The 22,855-nt window shown below is 37.7% G+C and overlaps 1 protein-coding gene across 7 annotated transcripts in view; it reads right to left on the bottom strand.

Moving 5' to 3' along the window:
* Window positions 1-6,589: 6,589 nt before the first annotated feature.
* PKIB (cAMP-dependent protein kinase inhibitor beta) overlaps window positions 6,590-22,855 on the bottom strand; it is a 172,020-nt gene continuing 155,754 nt past the window's right edge. For all 7 annotated transcript variants that reach the window (XM_058735138.1, XM_058735141.1, XM_058735140.1 and 4 more), the window contains 2 exons: window positions 11,942-12,118; window positions 6,590-7,343 (listed from right to left, as the gene is read on the bottom strand). In XM_058735138.1, the coding sequence (XP_058591121.1) occupies window positions 7,276-7,343; window positions 11,942-12,118 (245 nt within the window). In that variant the 3' untranslated portion in view covers window positions 6,590-7,275. The remainder of the gene's footprint in view (window positions 7,344-11,941; window positions 12,119-22,855) is intronic.

The raw sequence follows: 22,855 nt of genomic DNA, 5'->3' as shown, positions 1-22,855 counted from the left end.
TTTCTAAACTGTCTCAGAAAAATTGTTTGAAATAGTTATTTTTGTTTTCTGCTGTTGTTTTATTTGTTTTTGCAATAATCCTGAACACACACATAGCATAATTGCTAAAACAAACAAATCAAAACAAAACAAGTTGGAAACCTTAGGAAAACATTAAATGTAACAGAAGTGAAATCAGTGAGAAACGTGGTGCCAGCACCACCTAGTGTCGATTTTGAGCAATTGTTGCATGTAAAAAGAAAATTTACCCAAAGGAATACAATTTAGGTTGAATTTAGGTCAAAATTCTGAAACCAAATTCACATCTATTGACTGATATCCCCCTTATTTTTTCTATTGTTCTCCACAGTCTTTATAATATCAAATGAAGAAATATTTTAAAAGTGAATTTTTTTTACACGAATAGAAATCTAATTTAGGGGCAAATGTAATTATAAAACTGGAATATTCGAATGTCTAATGTCTCTAAATCACCACGAAATCCTTCCAAGAGCTCTAAAAGTAAATTCCATACGCTCAAAGGTGGGGCAAGGCTTTTTTTTTCTCATCTTACTCTGAGAAGAATTGTTCCCCGAGGCCTCTGTAGTGATGCCTGTCCAGGGCTTCAGGGACTCCTCTGCCATCAGGGCTGCCAGATATTATTCAGCCTCTGAAACATATCTACATGGAACAAAGAAGATCATTTCACTTGCCTGTGAAGCCCTACCTTTAAGATATTCACAGTTAGTTCATGACAGATCATATTTGTGATTCCCACAGAATATCAGTATGCCCTTTCCAGTTATAGGCAGCCCCAGGACAAATGTGAAATGCGTCAAGTTTGGGTGTGGTGCCTCTCTCTTCAGTTCAGCCTGTCCCCCCTTTGTGTCATTTCCAGGGTACTACTTCCCTCCCCAAAGAGCCACAGGCGCCTCACTATTTTTCATTCCTTAGAGTCCTGCAAGCGAATGGCAAATTAAATGGCAATTGCACTTGTCATATAAAATCTTTTTTGTCATAAGGTAAAATATAAATGAATAAAGGAGGGAGTGAATAAATAAATGCCAAACAAATAAATAAAATTCCTTCTGCTAAGGTATAAATGCCTCATGAGGGCTTATGTGCTATTCTCTCTATATACAACTTTTAAAAAATTTTTTAGGAATCCTGAGTGGAATTCTGTTTTGAGCAGAGGGTCTTTTGGTGCAAGAGAGGCAGTGCACATCCTGACTCTGAGAGCCTCATCCTGGGTCACTCTTGCCTTTCACACTTTCACACTTTCTTACTTGTGTGAATTCCCAAAGGTACTCCCTGAATCCATTTTCTTCATCTGCAAAATGAGAAACATTAGCAACTATTTTGTATGATTATTATTATGAAACTTCAGAGGGATCTACTATGGTACTTAGTAATCACCAGTCACTCAAAGTATGACTATATAATTATTATTACTATTATTATTATTATGTATACATATTATTATCATTATTCCTATTAGTATGTGCTCAATAAGAAATCTTCCCTAGAATTTTAACAAGGAGCAACAATACCTTTCCAGCCTTTTGCTTGAGCCAATGTTTCCACTTTTAAACAGCTTCAGATTTTCCATGTTCAATAAGAATTAACATCAATAACTCTGGAAAAAATGGAATCCACTCTGGTTAACCAGTCCTAGTTTTAGCTAAAGAGGTGCTGCTCACAGGAAGAAAAGAGAGCAAAGGAATAGGAGGAAAATGTACTTTAGCAAATGACATAGAAAAGAACAGACATTCACCTTAAAGTCTGCCACTCTTTATGCTCAAGCAATTAATAGTAATGATGATGATAAAAATAAAAAATAATAATAGCTTCTCTATGTTCCAGGCACTTTCCTTAGCAATTTACTAGTATTCACTCATTTAATTCTCATAATTCATTATTTTATATATTGAAGCACAGAGAGGGCTTCAAAAGTCCTGATAGCAAACAGTAGAACTGTAATTTGAATTTGAGGTGTCAGTTTTTACAGATAAGACAATAGACTAGTGTGCTTTGTAACTCTTCCTGTCTCTCCCTCTCCCCCTTTCTCTCTCTACAACCATCACCTCCCAAACTGGCCAAAGCCACCTAAGCTAGCGAAATTGAAGCAAACGCACCATTTCCTCTTGGAAGTAGGATGCCTTGCTCTGTGGTAATTCACATTCTAAGATGGTTCCAACCTTTCCAGCCCAAATTACAAAAATATCTCTTGGCACAAGGAGCAAAATTGTTTTTTGTTCTGCTTTCTCTTCCTTTGAATAGTCAAGTTTCCAAATAACTGCTTAATAGCTTTATTATTCCCTTTTGTCCTAGTTTATCTGACAATAATAATTACTATTTAGCTACTGACTAAGCCAAGTGGCTTATATATAGACAATGGCAAAAATGGGCTTCGAGACTTTCTTTAATGAGCCCAACTAGATAGTTTTGTTGACACTGTCATTGACAATAAGCAAAGATTCCTCCAAAAGAACCTGATTTTTTTTTTCGAAAAGTTGGTAGGCTATTTCAATTTTGTCTTTAATTTTTTTTTTTCAACATTTTTTTATTTATTTTTGGGACAGAGAGAGACAGAGCATGAACGGGGGAGGGGCAGAGAGAGAGGGAGACACAGAATCGGAAACAGGCTCCAGGCTCCGAGCCATCGGCCCAGAGCCTGACGCGGGGCTCGAACTCACGGACCGCGAGATCGTGACCTGGCTGAAGTCGGACGCTTAACCGACTGCGCCACCCAGGCGCCCCTCAATTTTGTCTTTAAACTACAATTGACCTCTCATTCCCCTTTGTCTGGATTTTATCTTAGAAAAAAAATCCTTTCATTAGTAAATATTCAATAAGCCTGATACCTCCTGTAACATATAATACTTATAAATATGTATATAATGGAACATTTCTGTGTGCCTTGTGATGAATAAGTGGTTTAAGATATACATTTGGGGGGCGCCTGGGTGGCGCAGTCGGTTAAGCGTCCGACTTCAGCCAGGTCACGATCTCGCGGTCTGTGAGTTCGAGCCCCGCGTCAGGCTCTGGGCTGATGGCTCGGAGCCTGGAGCCTGTTTCCAATTCTGTGTGTCTCCCTCTCTCTCTGCCCCTTCCCCGTTCATGCTCTGTCTCTCTCTGTCCCAAAAATAAATAAAAAACGTTGAAAAAAAATTAAAAAAAAAAAAGATATACATTTGGAATGTATGTCATTACCAGCAGTAGTGAAAGGGACATGGCTTCGTTTCTGGTCTCCTAATCCTAAATGAGAGATAAATACCATATAATACTGTGACCCAAGAGTTGTTAATTTTTTTTCTTTTACATTTTCATGGAACACATTACTCATTTAAGTACTCGAAATTCTGTTTTGTTGCAGTAACTGTCATAAAACACTAGTGCGGTGACTCATTGTTAAAGGGTAATGTTCATCACCTGTCAGCAGCTTATTAGTGTGACTGAATCGGCACTAATGTGGTAATTACTATGAACTGTCAATTTCCATTATAATGTCTTCTCCCAGCACCAAGAACTAGGGATGTTTGTGAAAGCACACAGAAAGGCAGAGATAGCCAAATTAACAAACTCAGCTGCCCACAACCTCCACCACCAGAAAATAATGGCAAAAGCATCTGGAATAAAAATGATGATGATGATAGTCAATATTTATTGAATAAGTATTCTTTACCAGGCATTCACCAAGTGTTTTACATATAGCTCATTTATTACTTCCACTAACCCTATAAAGTATGTACTATTCTTAATATCACTGTACAGAGGATAAAGCTGAGACTTGGAAATGATGTAAATTTCCCAAGATCATGTAGCTAGTGAGTAGGAGAGCTACTCAAACTCAGGACATACATATCCAAAATCCACATGCTTACAAAACTCACCAACCAATTTAAAAATGGGAAGAAGACATGAATAGACATTTTTCCAAAGAAGACATACACATGGCCAACAGACATGAAAAGATGCTCCACATCACTGATCGTCCCAGGGAAATACAAATCAAAACTACATTGAGATATCACCTCATACCTGTCAGGATGGCTAAAATCAACAACACAAGAAACAACAGGTGTTGGCAAGGATGTAGAGACAGGGGAACCCTCTTACACTGTTGGTGGAAATGCAAACTGGTGCAGCCACTGTGGAAAACAGTGTGGAGTCTCCTCAAAAAGTTAAAAATGGAACTACCCTATGACCCAGTAATCGCACTCCTGGGTATTTACTTAAATATAAAAACACTAATTCAGGATACATGCACCCTGATGTTTATAACAACATTATCTATAATAGCCAAATTATGGAAACAGCCTAAGTGTCCATTGACTGATGGATAAAGAAGATGTGGTATACACACACACACACACACACACACACAATGGGATATTACTCAGTCACAAAAATGATTGAGACCTTACTATTTGCAATGACATGGATGGAGCTGGAGAATATTATGTGAAGCAAAATAAGTCAGGTAAAGATAAATACCATACAATTTCACTCATATGTGGGATTTAAGAAACAAAACAAATAAGCAACAGGAAAAAAAGAGAGACAGAGGCAAACCAAGAAACACTTGACTATGGGAACAAACTGATGGTTACCAGAAAGGAGGTGGATGGAGAATGGGTGAAAAAAGTGGTAGGGATTAAGGAAGGCACTTGCTGTGATAAGCATTGGGTATTGTATGGCAGAGTTGAATCACTATATTATATACCTGAAACTAATATTACACTGTATGTTAACTGGAATTTATTTATTTAAGTTTAATTGAGAGAGAGACAGAGAGAGAGAAAGAGAAACATAGCGTGAGTGTGGGAGGGGCAGAAAGAGCAGGAGATACAGAATCTGAAACAGGCTCCATGCTCTGAGCTGTTAGCACAGAGCCTGATGTGGGGCTTGAACCCACAAACCGCAAGATCATGACCTGAGCAGAAGTTGGACGCTTAGCCAACCGACTGAGCCATCCAGGCACCCCAACTAATGGAATTTAAATAAAAACTTTAAAAAAATAGAATGAGGGACCAAAGCAATAATTATTTCAGAAAGTGAGCCTTCATAAATTTAAAAGAACAGGGGAGCAATGAAGACTCAGTTTGATGTTTGCTATCGTGTTTTTATACATAATACAATGCATATAGCTCACTCACACAGACCGAAAAAGGAAATTATTGTACAAATACTAAACATTTGGACAGTAGGAATGTTCTGAAAATTTGTAGACAATAAAGTACTAGTGATTAATTAAAAAAAAAAATCCTTGTGCTTAACAGTTTAACTCTGCTCCAGGGTTCCTCAAGCTCTACACTACTGACATGCATAGCCAGATAATCCTTTGCTGTGAGGGTCCACCCACCGTGAGGGTCCGCTCCCAGGACTGCAGGATATTTGGCAGCTTAGCAGCATCCTTAGCCTCTGTCCACTAGAAGCCAGCAGCGCTTTCTCTCCCTGGCCCCCAGCCTAGTTGTGGCAGTCACAAATGTCTCCAGACATTGACAAATATCCTCAGGAAGTAAAATTGTCATTACCCTGCAAGTTAAAAATCACTCTTCTCCTCTAATACTCTTTATACTGTTTATACAATATCATGTCATTCAATAACTTCCTGAAATAAAATTTTAGTGTAATACATTTAATTGAAAATTAAATTAGTGCTAGGGGTGTCTGGGTGGCTCAGTCAGTGAAGCGTCCGACTTTGGCTCAGGTCATCATCTCACAGCTTGTGAGTTCAAGCCCCGTGCTGGGCTCTGTGCTGACAGTTCAGAGCCTGGAGCTGCTTAGGATTCTGTGTCCCCCTCCCTCTCTGCCCCTCCACTGCTCGTGCTGTCTCTCCCAAAAATAAACATTAAAAAATAATTTTTTAAAAAGTTAAAAAAAAATAAATTAGTGCTACACCTAAGATATTGCTTTTGATTCTTTTACCTAAAAAAATTATATTTGAGAATTTAAAACAATCAGGTTCTTTGCAATCTACCCCTTTGGTATATATAAGATATGAAATTAGCCTTCGCCAATGAAATAATATGTAGGAGGTGATTTATGTTGCAAAGCTTATTAACTTCCTCCTCTAAAGTGTGTCACCATTTTTCAGTTGGTATACTTTAGAAGATAAAATTAAGAAGACTTGTATCAAGAACAAGTTTCTCAAGCAGTGAAGAGTTTATTTGATTACTGTATACAGACATGGCCTAAGTCAACAATCAAATAAAATATAACTGCATGCATATATATCTGAAAATTAAAAATAAATTCATTAGTCCATTTTCTAAAAATTCAGAAGTTTACTATTTTTCTAAAATGTCTAATAAAATTTACTACAACTTTGGTTTTGCTTTTGTTCCTTTTAAAATATATACTTAAATATATATTAAAAGCAAGTATTTTGCTATTTCTACCTAAAACATTCCCTAAATATTTGTGTCATGTTAGTTACTTTAGGGAAGATATAAAAATGATGGTCTGCATTCCTGAGGAAATCATTTCAGAAACAAGTCACAATACACATAAGCCCTAAGAAAGGAAAAGACAGTATAAAGCAACTAGTAAAGTGTTTTGAATAAGTCTTATTAAAGAAAAACATATGCACACACATACACCAAAGTTAAGGAAGATAGTGAAATTCATTTTAATAGGCATGTTCCATATAAACAATTTGTCACAAATTTCGTATTTTAAGAGTCTATAAGAAAAATCACAGTATGCATAGACTAGAAGCAAAATACATCAAACAAAAATATCCTAAAGATATTTAACTTGTCAAAGTTTTGTAATTTTTCCAAATCATTTTAGGGTTTGGGGAAAAATAGTGCATTTTTGCTTTAAAAACAAATGTTCTCTATGTGTTTTTGACTATTATTCCTTCTCATCCAAAAAAAATACTGCCCTACAAATTCCATAGTTTTAAATGGTGTTTGTTTTATATTTACTAAGAAAATGGTTTGCCCATTACCATAAAAACAGAATTAAAAATACATGTGGCTAAGTAAATCCAAAAGAGAACAGTGGATTTTGTTGGGTTTATAGATAATGATATGTATATAAGTGACCATACATTCTTAACCTTTTCCTTGGGTGCAATTTGGAAGTAATATGCCGTTTAATAGCCTACATTGGATATTGTGGTTGCATTCCAAGTGAGTAGCATCACAACAAAATTATCTAATACACACGTGTTGCTTAGGGCTGCAATGTTACCATAGTTACTACCAGATCAAACATCTCAGGAAAGCAGGGCCACTAAGTCTTTCAGTTTACAGAAATTCAGCACTTTTGATAGTTTATGAGCCTTCATTTTTCTTCTTTTGGGGGCTTTTCCAATTGGCATTGTGTTGTTTCTTCATCTTTCTTTTTTACATCTAAAAAATAAATAAATAATTCCGTTCATTTATAGAATATAGTGAAATATATTTTATACTATAGTGGAATGAAACCATTAGTACTTCCTTTATGCACCCTAATAATTCTCTCCTTGATTAGGAGAGGCTTTGCCCTCAATCTAGGTATGGAAACTATACAAAGAAAAGAAATATGGATAGGTTTGGGAATCAACATTCTCCTAGTTACCTTTCCCTCCTATTCTCCAGAATTATTACATGCGAGGCAGTCTCCTAGGTATTATCACAATCTCCATTTATAGATTAGTCTATTGAAATACAAACAGGTTAAGTAACTTGTTCAGTCACAGAGCTAGTAAGTGACAGAAACACAATTTGGACCGGGTCAAGTGGCTCCATAGCCCAACCCCCTTAATGATCTCCCTATAGTTCATCACACTCTCTCCAGCTTCCTCACAGTTTCTACCTCCTTTGCTCTTAGGAGATGATCTCACTACTTTGCAGAAAAGAAAAAAAATCAAAATCTTCAGGTAAAAGCTCCCTCAACCACCAAATTTCTAAAACCCCGTAGTCTGTACTTATTCCTTCTACCCTTCCTCTTATTACAATGGAAAATGTGTTCCTCAGGACTGGTTACATAATTTATTGGAGCCCAGTGCTAAGTGGGAATGTAGCACCCCGTCTTCAAAACATATGGAAAACTTCAAGACAGCAACAGCAAGTGCAAATCTCTTCTGAACCCAGGGCCCTGTGCAACCAACCACATCTCACCTCACAATCCTGGAGCTGGCCTTGGTGCTGCTCAGACTATCCAAGTCTATTCCTTCAAGATCTGGGACCCTCTCCATTTCTGCCTCATCAGCAAGCTGACTCTAACAATCATCTCCCGCCTCCATTTCACCTGACTTTCCCTTTCTCCTGACTCCTCATTTCCTCACATCACCACCAACTTTGAACTAACAAAGGCCTTCTTTTAACTGAAAATTTTCCACATACTATCTTGTCTTTTATCCTTTAAAACGTATCATCTCTTGAGGTCTCCATTTTAAATGAAAGCTATTAAGTCTCTTCTGCCTCCCTAATACTCTTGCCAAAATCATCACTGGCATCTTTGAAGTTCAATATGATGGATTCTATTCAGTTCTTCAATTTTTCTTCAGGAAATATATTATTAAACATGTATAATATAGCAAGCAGTGAAAAAAAATATTCCAGCTCTCAGGAGACTTCTAGTGAGGGACATGGGGAATAAACAAAATAAGTAAAATGTATGGTATGTGAGGAGTCCTAAGTGCTATGGAGGAGAATAGTCCTAACTGTTATGGAGGAGAAGTGCTATGGAGGAAAATAGGAGTTTTCAAGAAGTCTTGGGGCATGGAGGTTGTGATTTTAGCTAGGGTTAGCTGGGGAGAAGGGCCATGCAAGTAAAGACCTGAAAAGGTAAGGGGTGAGCTATGCAAATGGCAGGAAGAGAGCATTCTAAGCAGAGGGAAAGTTAGAGTCAAAGCTATCAATGTGCAGGAAGGAACTGCAGTCAGGATAATACAGAGAAAAAAGAACAGAAGATGGGGTCAGAGGGATACCAAGAGACCAGATCTTTTGGGTGAAAAATGGCAGCTAGCTGAACAAATCTGAAAGTAGAACTGACAATTATTGCTGATAGATTAGATACACAGTTGAGAGAAAGAGGGGAGACAAGGATGATTCCAAGATTTTGACTCTGGCAACTGGAAGTGTGAAACTGCCATTCACCAAGATGGGGAAGAGGCAGGAAGAACAGGTATCAGGGAGAATATCTGGACTCCGCTTTATTATCCATTAAGTTTGAGATCCCTCTTAGATAGCCAAAGCAGGGGTCAAATAGGCAGACGGATTTATGAGTGTGAAGTCAGTGGAGCTTCTAACTGGAGAAAACAAATCCATGAGCTATCAGGAAAATGATATTGTCCCAGTGAAATCGGACAGTATCTCAAGAGGAGGGAATGTTGATAGAGAAAATGTAAAAAACAAAACCAAAAACAAACAAGCAAACAAGAAACCACTGAGTTCTGGTACCATGTAATTCATTAAGAGATCAGAGAGAGAAAGAAACAACAGCAGGAGAGGAACAGCCAGTGAAGCAGGAAGAAAACCAGGAGAACGGAATGTCCGAGAAGCCAAGAGAAGAAAAGTCTTAAGGGGAAGAAAGGGACGGTGCATCATGACAAAGCTTCCAAGAGATCATGTAGGATGGAAACTAAGAATGGACTGCTGATTTCATCAGACACAATGCTACTTGTAATCTTGAAACAGAGGGGTGGTATGGTGAGGATCAGAGGAACAAAGAGGATTTGGAGGCATGTCCATTCTAAGGGCTTTTTATTGGCTGCTCCTTCTGCAAAGACAGCTCTTACCTCTGATCTTTGATGCCTGCTTCTTCCTTCAGTTGTGATTCAAAACACATCATTGTCATTCAGATTTCAGCGAGGGCTGTCCTAATTTCTCAATCTAAAACCACAGTAACTCTACCACAACATCCTATTTAATTCTCTGATAGAACGGATACTGTTGACATATATTTATTTGTTTATAACCTAACTCTCCCATTGTAGATATCATCCAGGACAGCAAGACTTTATGTCTGTCTTATTCACCAATATGCTGCTAGTTTTTAGAATGGTGCTTAGCACTCAGTGGGCACTAAATTGAACAATGGATCAAATGAACAGTGATAGAGGGAGTTAAGAAAAGGCCCTTTGTGACATTTACAGCTGCCGCCCTCTGTCACTACTTGCTCATATGTTATCAGGCATCATTGTCCTCCCTATCACAGTTATTAATTTATAAGAGATAGATTAAGACAAAGTGTGAACTGGGCAAATTTCAGACAGGTTAGTTTCATGCAGGATGCAAGACATTTGTGAGCCTAGAATTTTTCCCACCTAAAAATATTTATCAACAATAACAACAACAACAAAAATCAAAGAGGATAGATCTGAGGGAAACCACTTAACCACCTAATAACCCCCTTTCCCTTCCCTCTAAGGGAATGTGACCTTACTTAGAACAATCCTTATTTTCTTTTGCTAATAACTTCCTTGCCTCACCTTCCTTCTTATAAAAACCTTCCATTGTGTACAACTCCTCAGAGCTCCCCTCTACTTGCTGGATAGGATGCTGTCTGATTGATGAATCACTTAATAAAGTCATTAGATCTTCAAATTTACTTAGCTGAAATTTTTGCTCTTTAACAGTATAAAAATAGTAACTATATTGTTTCTGATAATGGTCTCTCTAGCAACGGAAGTAAAATGGTGAAAACTACTCACTCTCCTACAAAGAGTTAACCAGGTAACATCAGTAAGCATTAAGGTTTTGTGTGTATGCAGTTAGGGTACGTAAACTCTAATTAGGACCATTATACTAATAAGCAACTTAGCTTCTCTCCCTCTCTAGTTGAGGATGGCCCTTCAATAGCAACATATGTTCTAATAACCATATTCCATTTTCAAACTTAAAAGGCTGAGATGATTACACACATTTTTATTTATTTTCTTTCTTTCCAATTTCCCATCTTATTAATAGTTTGTGTGTGTGTGTGTATATATATATACTTTTTTTACTATTACTTGTAGTATCTCATAAGAGAAATGCAATGACCTCTGGGAAAAGGTGAGGTGTCCCTGGCCAAACCAAGATTTACTTATTTCATAGGGATCAAACCAGGAACATTTGTAACTTTACCAGGTAGCAAATAATCTCCTGAAGCAAAGGACCAAGAGCCCTCTTCTGGGACTTGCATGAATAGTGTAGATATGCACAAACTTCTAGCTTTCTCTTGCCTCATTGCCAGCAAGCGTAAATTTCTGTACACATACTTAAGTCTACCTTGACGTCTAACAGGGGCACAAAGCACAGGTATTTTGGTAACACTTTTTTCTTTAACCTCTACAAATATTTTTAAATAAAAGGACTCCTTTAAAACTTTACTGAGAGTATCATTATATTTATTTCCAGAAGACTAAGCTCTGGAAGCTGTATGAGCTGTATGTAAGCAATGGGGTGAAAGACCCGAGATTTCCCTTCATTAGTTTGACAGCTCCCTTTTTTCCTTAATTCAACTTTTTCCACTGAAGAACAATCACCTTTTATACAAATACTCACCTTAAAGATTTCATCTTTAACTGATAATAAACTTCTTCTTAGATGTGAGAAACAGAAGGACTTGAGAATACTACAGTGAAATAGAACCTGCCAAAGTGGTTTGCCAATGGATGACAGAAGGAAAACTATTTCATTTCTGAGTGTTTCTAGATAAATGTTGTAAGTTTGTTGAGGGGATTATATTTGTTCACCTCTGATTCCCAATTACTAGCACTGTGCATGGCTATACATGTTCAATGAATAAATAAATGTTCAGCTTCCACATACACATCAAGAGACAAAAAGGTAAAACTGTCCACTTTCAGAAAGCCTAAAAAATGTACTTAGCCTTAAACAAACACTGAGAGATTTTAGTAGACACTTATGAAAAAAGGCACAGAAAAAAATAGCACTTATGACTAGTTAAAAGAGAGACTGCTCCAGAGGAAAGGACTAAGAAGAGAGTGCTACTGTTTTGAAGGGAATTTGTGTGTTACCTTCCTCCATGGAGAGGGCCTCCAGTCTGAGGGGCAACTCCGAGATTCCACCTGTCCCCGCTGAGCCCTGGATGTCTGGCACCGCATTCCGGCGGCCTGTCCTTGCTGAAGATGCAAAATTGTTGACCACAGGCTCCACATCAGTCATTTTCGATGAATCTGTCCTCATAGCAACATCTACAAATAGAATGTGCACATGAAGAAGAGGATGAGCCTATTTTGAGGTAAATGTTCACAGTGGTGATTGAAAGGCATGGCTAGATCAAAATCACAACAGGCTTGAGAATCTACTCATTGATCACACCCTGCATCTACGTCTACTGTTATGGTCCTGAAGCTTCCATTTGCACATTAGCACATTCGCTGAATAGAGAAGGAAGTTCTCAGTGTGAGCCAGGTTGCTATAAATAAACCCTGAGCCGAATAAGCCACTTGGATGCTCTAGGGTGCAGTAATCTCTGGCTTTTGTTCTGTTTTTCTGTGGATGGATCAGCCAAACTAGGGCTTGGAAGGAAATGAAAACTGACTTGCTTGGCCACTCCTATAGAGACCCTGCCTGCCAGTTTTTGTTTGTGGTGCTTGTTCAGGCTGAAACTAAATTACTATAATTTGTATGGATCAAACAAAACACACTATGCTCCTACTCTTTAGATATGAGAAGTTCCACTTTATCTCAAAGGCATTTTTCCCCTAGTGACAGCTGTGTATTTCTGCCTGTTCTAGTCAAAGACCTAATTTTCAACAGCCTCATATTCATGTTTAGGAGAGTAGAATCTGTATTACCTCTCTTGCATTTAAGTGGAAATGGTAATTACTCGTGCTTTCCTAAGCATCCTTTATCTTTCTAATAATTGTACCTATGAAAGAATTCTTAGGAAATCATTTACTGTACAGGGAGGGAAGGAGGTAGCAGATTCTGTTTATTCTAAAACTAACCCTCTTTCATATGATGTTTTCTAATGAATCTTTCCTAAGAAGTCAACACTGAATAGTATCTCAAAAGCAACAGAAGCAGCAGCAAGCATTTATTGAGAACCTATTAAGTACTAGGCTCTCAGTTGGGCACTGAGAACACAAAGGAATAACATACTTTCCTCTTTTTAGGGGACTTGCACTCTCAAAGGGACTTTGCACCCTCTTTCTCCTCTTTGATGCATTGGTATACATGCATACCACAGAATGTGCTGAGTATCAACCAAGGGATGGAGATAATCATCTTTTGAATCAATTAGACTTCTGTTTAGTATTTGCCAACTGTCTGGCATTGACAGACAAGATAGATTAATATAAAAAGCACTGAACTATTAGTCAAAAAGAACTTCACTCCATTATAGGCTTGCAGGTGATATTGGCTAATTCATTTAATTTCGGAGTCATGGTTCCTCCCCTACATAATTGATATAAAAAAAATTAGCCTAACTGATACACAGGATTTTTGTTAAGAACTAATGAGACAAAGGATATAGAAACTCTTGATAATTCTAAAATTATGTCTGGTTATTGGCACCATTGTTCACATCTCACAAAGTTTTATTCACTCCACTGCCCTTCTATGTATCCTTTTAATCCTACAAAGAAACATCTTCCTACTGGAAGACCTCTTGAATTTCCTAAGAGGGAAGCCAGAATGTATGCAATGCAGCATAAACATTTTCATATCTATTGTCTCATTTTAAGTTTCCCAATAATCCTTTGACATAGTAAGGAATAACCCTCACTCACTATGTGGATGTGAAAACTGTGGATGTGATTTATTTAAAGTCACAAAGCTGCTCATGTAGCACCCAAGAATGCAAATCCAGTTTCAGTTCACTCTGAAGGCAAGATGACATGGATCGCCACAAAATTATCTTTCCAAATCTCTGTGACATGCAGACAGTCATACAATAGCTACTTTTGATTCTGCCCTTGATTACTTTTTAAATAGGGAAAATATCATATATATAAATACACATATATATACATACACACATACTTACATATGTGTGTGAGAGAGAGAGAGAGAGAGAGAGAGAGAGAGGGAGGGAGGGAGAGGGACAGATTCCTCATCTTTTCATAGGTGTTCCTTTCTGGCTTTGAATGGTTATCTTGTGAGACCCCCACCCCCCACCCCTCCATGTTACATGAATGTCAATTATAGATCTCTTCTCTAGAGCTTGTGAGAAGTGTCTCACACCAAGTTTGGAAAAAGACCCTGTTTGCCAGCTTCCACTCTGTCTTCAGCCAATTAACAGCACATCGAAAGCCATGGCCACGATCAAGGGTGTATTTCTGTGGAGCATCGTCCTGTGTCACACAAACAAGTTAGCTATGTTAAGTCTGGAGGAGCAGCTCTGAACACCTTGATCATTACTGGCCTGATAGTCCAAAATCTTAAAGTTAAAGATAACAACACATATAAAAATATTAAGATATGCTATTTAAAATACTTAAATACGATATATTTTATGTTAAATGAAGTGAGTGAACTTCTTTAGTAAGACAGTCTATGTTAAAGACCTATTGAATTAGAATTTGTATATTGAAAAAGAATTTCTAAAAGGTGAACTTCCATCAACATGAAGAAATTCTAGGCTCTGGGTTTATTTCAAGGTTTCCTTGCTTTTGGCTGCTATTTTGCTTTTGCCTTTATATTATTATTTCAGACACAGGCTTTCTGAATTAGTCCTTTTTTGTCGGTTAGTGTTAGAAAACAAGATCAAAAAACTATCTAAAAGTCTGTCAAGATTTTACTCATTAACTACCATTTTAAGGCAAAAACCAGAACTGGATGTGTAGGAAAACCAGACAACAATAGGCTGCTTTACCCCAGAGCTTTACTTGGTCATTTCCCAGCTCTCCCTCTTCCTACTACCATTTTCCTTTCAGAGCCGGCCACCGACGCTGATGCTGAGTGACCAGGATGTCATGCTCCAGCACAAAACAGACAGTTCACCCAGCCTGGACCCACAGGACTGCAGGGAGACGTAGCTTTCTACAGTGAAGAGTCATCTCATCTTCCTGACAGAAGGTGTCAGTGACTTAGAGACTGCTGGCTGGAAGGAACATTTGAATCCACAGTGTGATTCTCAACTGGGCTCTTTTAATTCTCTAGCAAAGACATTGCCTGCAGCATTGGAAATAACCTGAAAGTCCCTAAGGGAAGAATGGCTGAATAAACTATGTATATATTATGGAACATTATACAGTGATTAGAAAGAATGTGCTAAATCCAGTTAGATCCACCTATGGAGATGCATCCATGACACTGTAAAATAAAGCAAAATTCAAAAGTAATATTTACAGTGTGTGGGGGAAAAGTAATGAATATAATATGATCTCAATTTCATAAAAAGAATAAAAAATGCTAGTGGGGAGTGTAAGAGAGAACAAGGAGAATATTAATCATTTTTTGGTACTTCCTTACATACATAAACTTGTACAATGAGCATAGATTATTGTTGTGATTTAAAATAAATGAAACACATTCACTTGGAAAAATTATAAATATACAGATATTCTAGCACAGAAAGGTGCTAAAAGTGATATTTTGATAATTTAACCAAAAATAGTGTATCTTGAAGTGTAAGCCTCTTCATGTACCAAACAGCCATCTTACCTGTCTGTTGTTATTGTCCTCTGCAACACTGATTACATATGCCTGATTTTTCTTTTAGAGGGATGATTATATATATAGTAAAAGAAGATTTCAAAATGGAGCAAGTAAGCAAGCTTGGCTAAGAAAGTTTCTTTTAAAGTAGGGCCAGGATGGGGTGCTGGGTGGCTCAGTCACTTGACCATCCAACTCTTGATTTTGGCTCAGTTCATGATCTCATGATTAGTGAGTTTGAGCCCCAAGTCAGGCTCCGTGTGGAGCCTGCTTGGGATCCTCTCTCTCTTTCCTTCTCCCTCTGCCCTCCTCCACTTGCATCATCTTTCTCTCTCTCCCTCTCTCTCAAATAAATTAAAAAAAAAATTTTTTTTAAGTACAGCCAGTAAGCCATAAGGGAGGAGGAATTTATGCACGTCCTCAGCAGAGGAACTATGAACTTTTTGAACTTTGAAGCTATCCGCAAGCCCTCAGCCTAGACTGAACTTCCCCCCCTCACCCCCCTCACAATTGGATCTTCTGTGGTCTTCACTTCTAAAGGAGCCAGTTGGGTTTAACAAGCTTCAACCATGCATTTGCATACACAACCAATCCCAGTTAACCTAATTTCAATTCCTGTTTTGCAGAGGATCTAAATGAAAACTACATTCCTAACTTTCCACCTTTATATAACCTTGCCCCACTCTTTGTCTTCCTTGGAACACAATTTGGGTTTCTATCTCAATCTGTGGCTCCCAAACTGCAATTCTAACTGCCCACATAAATGTCTGTTTTAATTTTCAGTTAATTCTTTCTTTGTCAACATTGTATATAAAGTAGAGACAACTGGTCTCTTCAAATGCTTTGTGATGTTTAAAAAATATATAACCTATAGAAAGATGAGGAGACACTGCTAATAAACACGGAAGAGAGATTAACTTCCAAGTTCTTTTAAATTTCTGGGTTTATGCTTTGCATTCTGTGTGTGTTGTGTCTCTCTCTCTTTGCCCCTCCCCCACTCGTGCTTTGTCTCTCTCTCAAAAATAAACATTAAAAATAATTTTTAAAAAATGTCCAGGCTTGAAAAGCTAATTATGTGTATGTTTTCTAACTAAGGCAACAACTCTTCCTCTTTTTCTTCTACAGAATTAGTAGAGGAATCTGGAAGAGTGCTGCTTTGTCAGCTGTGAGTGCTTACAGAGCTGAACCCATTTGGACATTTGAAGATTTCCCAGAAGTCCTTGAATGCCCCCAGCATGCATCTCTGTTGAAAATACACAATTTTCAGGATGCCTGACCAAAAGACCATTAAACAGTCATAGATACACACACATGCCAACATCTCTGCAGTCTCCACAATATTGAAAATTCAACACCAGCACAACTGAAGAGAACAAAGATGTCCAAGTTAAATGAAGCATATACAAAATTTTGATGTATATACAAAATCACTAGCCAGCTCCCAATGGGCTTAGAAGAGCCTGCTAAGAACAGAATGTATGTTACAAGCGTAATAATAAACAAAAGTTTGGAACACCTGGGTGGCTCAGTCAGTTAAGTGTCTGACTCTTGGTTTTGGCTTAAGTCATGATCTCACAGTTCGTGGGTGTGAGCTCCGTGTTGGGCTCTGCTCTGAGAGTGCAGAGCCTGCTTGGGCTTCTCTCTCTCCTTCTCTCCCCTCCTCTGCTTTCTCTCTGTCCCTTTCTCTCAAAATAAATAAATGTGAAAACACTTTTTTTTTAAAGTTTCTATAAACAGGAGCACCTGGGTAGTTCAGTCGGTTGAGCATCTGACTTCAGCTCAGGTCATGATCTCACAGTTCATGAGTTCAAACCCTACATCGGGCTTGCTGCTGTCAGTACGGAGCCTGCTTCTGATCCTCTGTCCCCCTCTCTTTCTGTCCCTCCCTCACTTGTGCTCTCTCTCCCGCTCTCTCTCAAAAATAAATAAATAAACATTTAAAGAAAAGATTCTATAAACAAAAGTTTTTGCAACTTCTTTCTCTCCCAACTGAGATGATCTACCCTCTTAGCTCACACTCATTCTTTTCCTTAAGCTTCCTTACTTGAAGCCAAGACTGCAAGGTCATTACCTTTTTTCTAATCTCTGGATCCATATCATCACTCACTTCATCTCCCACAGTGAAACTACTACTCATTCTGCATGTAAGACTTGAAATAAACTTCTCACACACAAAATGAGTTCTTTGGGAGAAATGAGTTCTCTGGGAGTATGAGTCAGGGTATCTCAAAAAACACTTAAAGTAACAAGGAAGAACATGTACTTTGGAAAGTCACTGTTTTTCCTGGTCAAAAGAGAGAATGAAATAAAGAGAGACATACACTGTTCTCAGTTGATTAGCAAATTCCTCATCTGGCTCTCTCCAGCTTTCAGTATCTTAATACCTTATGCTAGGTTTCTTCAGTTCTCTGCCTACAGCTATTATTTTGCAAGATTTTATTTTGGAACATAAACACTTCTTCCAAATGAGGTGAGAGAACTGTAACAATTGCATCTCAATGTGGACCAACAAAAACCGCTTCCACTAAATTATTAAGTGTCTGGCCCTGTGCTAGGCCCCCACACTACAAAGAGGAACCCCCAGAATGGTGAGGTCAAACATATTCTGATCTTTTCAGTACCTTTCTTGACCTCAAATCCTACTCTTTGGAAATAAAGCAAAAGTATCCACCTCGAAAAATGAGAATCCTACCACATCTATTTACCTAAGTATCAAGACAATTTTAGGGTAAATAGAGCTTACATGAAATGTATACCTGTATAAAAATTATGTTTTTAACTTAGAGATCTTTCTTTTTTGTTTTTTTAATTTCTCTACATTTGGAGTTTCTGTGCCTCAAGTCTAAGCCAGAGGAAATTCTACCTCTTGTCTATTGACACATATTGTTTCTCATACTTAGATTCTTGCCTGATAATGATATAAACAGACCCTTCAACATATATTGGTAGATGCATGAAAGCTATTTTTACCATGCATAATTTTTGACAACTTAGACCTATAAAATTCTAAATATAAAGCCATATTGATTTTTCTATAATCTCCTAGGTAAAGTAATGAACAAATCTGAATACCTTTCTGGCACAATGACATTGTTAAACTAAGATAGGGTCATTTAGGACAATAATATGGACTGATGTGGATAAAGATAAAAAAAATAACTGCAATAACCACGCAACACCCTTCAGTGCAAGGGTCACATTTAACTGGTCATTCTACTCTAGAAAAAACTTACCCCAAACGCACCCTCCATTAAAGACTCTATGGAGTTAGTTTGCCATAGGCCTACTCCTACCCTGGCAGCTTCCCCAAAGGACCTGTAAACTTCAGTGATGCGGACCCAGACACTGAAGTGATGCGTTAACATCATTAACATTAACAACATTAACATTAACACAGCCAGTTTGTGTCAAAGTCTCTTCTAAGTTCAGGCAGTACTGTTTCTGTTTCTTTGAAACAGACATCCCTAATTATTAGTACATTATCTTGGGGCGCGTGCGTGGGTGGGTGCTTGCGTGCGTGCATGCGTGTGTGTATGTTATGCCTGATAGGTGGTATCCAGGACACGCAATGATATTTTCAGTTCTCCTTTAGGTGAATGTAATTCTAAATGGTTATAACCTGTAGCAGAGCATCCCTCCTATCTTACATCTTACATAGTTTTGACCTTTTGCTTCTCACCTTTTTATTTCTATCTTCCTGAGAGATTAGAATTGAGAGCACTTAGCTTGAATTACAAGGAACCATTTTCATTTTTTCCTTCACTTTACCTGAAACCCTGCCTGTATTCCTCCATTCTCATTTACTTTTCACATATTCCTTTCCAACTGAGGGACTCAAATACCAGTGTGTTCTTACTTCATTAAGGTGGCAGAGCCTACTTAAGAAAGTATTTGGATTCTATTCAAAAGTACTTATTTAACACTGACTGTTCAAAGCACTGTGCTAGTAACTGGGATTTGCCACAGTAAGTAAGGACTTCCCCTGCTTCAGCTGGAGACCTGGAGAGGCTCAGTGCCAGGCAGCTCCCCCAAATGCACAGAGGAGGTAGTGGTTAGTTCCAAAAGAGAAGATGGGGTAAGAAGATGGGGTCCCAGAGAAAGGGCTAGAAAATTCTAATGAGAGACTGCTCTCAGATCATCCACTTCTCATCTTTGCCTTTTTCCAATTATTTTTGGACACAAAGTCTTCCTAGATTTCAATAAAGGCACAAAGATTCTTCAAGCTGAATTTGCACTACCAAGAAAATGAAATAATTTTGAGGATTATATGGTTTGCTTGCACCAGTCCCATCTCAGAGTGAACACAAGCTGTCTGTGCAGGGGGGTTTTAAGCGCAAGTCCTAAGAAGTCAGTTCCTTTTTTAATGAGACAGTGGTTTTAAACTGTCAAGTGACTTTTGATGACATCAGTAGGAAGGAGAAAAAGGGAAGTTAATCTGACCAACATGGTCACAGTAGAAATGTCTTTGTATCCTTCTGCCTAGTATGTGGACTGGCACACAGTTGCCTATAAAATTCAATAAATATTTAATTCATAGCTGATACCTATAAATTATGGGCAGGCAAACACAGCCAGTGAAGGTGCTTTTAACTACTAATATTCTTAATAAAGCCTGAAAATTCATTTAATCAAATATTAAAATGAATTATATTACATTAAAAATAAAGTAGCTTTGTGGGCAGGACGTAGACTAGTGGTAAATACAATGCCTTGCAGGTGTGGGTAACATCAATTGTCATATGCAGAGCAGGAGTTAATGTAAAAACTCTATGGAATCACCCTCACCCACGGCATCTAAATAGTTATAGTTTTCAGACATTGGCTCTCTCAGAGGATTCATAAACCTTAAACTGTGAACCGACTGCCCAACCTAAAGTCAGTTACACACAATTAATCAGCTTTCCCTTGTGCAAATATGCAATCCTCTAACACTTTAAAATGTTCTTTTTATTTTGACAGGGAACGAGTGTGAATGAGGGAGAGGCAGAAAGAGAGGGAGAGAGAGAATCCCAAGCAGGTTCCACACTGTCCGTGCAGAGCCAGATGCAGGGCTCAATCCCACAAACCGTAAGATCATGACCTGAGCCAAAATCAAGAGTCAGATGCTTAACCGACGCCCTTCTAACACTTTAAATAGACAAGATCCTGTATTTTTAAAGTGTTCAACTAATTCTCTTTTACCATTTTCATTCTCAATAAGGTGGAAAATAAAACCCTTTATCCTCTGGATTTATTTTCTTTGCCTATGATTATTATTGAGAGTGATACATCTATGACAAAAATAGTTCCATAATTATTCTTCCAATGTAGAAGTAATCTAAAGCAATAGCTTAAGAATGGACACTTTAAACTGCATACTTTTATTTCAGAAAACTTTTATAACTTATATACGCTTGTCTTCAAAAGGAAAAATGCAGTGATACAAAAGAACTATTTTTACCAACATACAAAAATTTATATATGTAAATGTGTACCATATCCATCAAAGCCATTACTGTAGGAAGCTACATATGTATTCCACCTCTGAAAATATTTTTATGACTCCATCAGTGTAATCCACTTTGTACTCATATTTAATATAGTGGCAGAATAATACTATGCTTAAAATATAACATTATATTTTATAGTGAACTGTTTTTAATTAAAAGCTATCCCAATTGATCACCTATTTCTTGATACTACCATGACTTCAGGTTGTTGTTTTTTTAATGTTTATTTATGTTTGAACGAGAGAAAGATAAGAGTGTGAGCAGGGGAGAGGCAGAGAGCGAGGGAGACACAGAATCCGAAGCAGGCTCCAGGCTCTGAACTGTCAGTACAGAGCCTGATGCGGGGCTCGAACTCACAATGAGATCATTACCTGAGCCGAAGTCTGACGCTTAACCAACTGAGCTATCCAGGCACCCCAATTTCAGATTTTTTTCTAAGCCTCCTTAAGTAATTTAGATTACCATATATTTGGAAGAATTCTGTTTCAAGTGAAGATTTGAAAGCAGAGCTTTGAGCAATGTTAGAATTACTGAACTACCTTAGCAAGCCCTTGGGATGACTGCTCTTAAATTAGTCCTCATATTTGTTCAGCAGTCCAAACAGAGCAATGGAAAGTTTGGTCACCTAAATGTGAGCATGTAGTTGAATCCTGCATTGCCATCTAATAAACTTGCGACTTCCCACAAGGCATTTAACTTCTCTATTAATTAAGTTTCCACATTTATCAAAAGTAGAATTAAAATTACCTATTTTACTACTTTGGAACCCAACAAATTAATTGGTATAAATGTGCTTGGTTAACAACTACACAAATGAAATTTGTTTAGAAATCAGTCACATTAATTTATGGGCACTATAATAGATTATCATAGTAAACACTGATTATCCTGTTAAAGTCTGCTTTTGATTTGGCTCTAGAGACAGCCTCTGACATTGTGAGTTATAAAGACAAGAAAAAAATTAACCCAAAGATATTTCCAGAAACTTGGTGTTTAGGGAAAAAAAGAGCATAAAAAGTTTACAGTCTGGCTTCCAAATCCCCCCACACAAACATCTCAAAGTTGGCTACCTCTCTTAGGTAGCCACCTGTGACAGAAGACTGAATCTTCCTTACACCCTTCATCATGGTTTCTCCCTAAGGGAAAAAGTTTCAGCAACAAAACACGTTTAAGTGTTTCATTAAAGTTAAAATGGGATTGAAATTGTCACTTTCTTCTTGATACCTGAAAAACAATTCTTAATCTGAGTATTAACATAATGACATAATATGGTGAGGAATTAGAAGGGTCACAAAACACCTGAGAGAACTCTGCTTTCTCAGTAAGGCTCACCACCCCACTTAAAACAATGTCTTCTTCCTGTAGCTCTTGACCTTCCTTCCTTAACCTGTTCTACTGTACCTTAGCACTGAGTAGCTTTGACACATATTCTAACAGTAGGATTGCACTACTATTTACTGTCTATCTCCCTCTACTAGAATATAAGCTCTACGAAGGCATAGGTTTTTGTAGGCTGTTTCACTGATGTATCCATAGCACTAAGTCATGCCTGGCACTCACTCAGTAGGTACTCTAATAGAGTTTGTTTACTGAATGAAACAATTATCTTTCCACTTCTCTTTTTCAAAATGAATTTTTTTCTTTTTGCATATGAAATTAACACATGTTCACTGTCAGAAAAAAGTGACAATTCTTCTGGAAGAAGAAAAAACAAATTGCCTTTTATCCCATTATCCAGTGACAGCACTATTATAATTCTGGTGCATATCCTTCCAGTATTTTCTCCATGCTCACATAGACAGATGCACATAAATATCTTATATACCTATATTTTAA

Source organism: Neofelis nebulosa, chromosome 6 (genome assembly GCF_028018385.1).
Source record: "Neofelis nebulosa isolate mNeoNeb1 chromosome 6, mNeoNeb1.pri, whole genome shotgun sequence".
Classification (NCBI taxonomy): Eukaryota; Metazoa; Chordata; class Mammalia; order Carnivora; family Felidae; genus Neofelis; species Neofelis nebulosa.
This window is presented reverse-complemented; position numbering and strand designations above follow the sequence as displayed.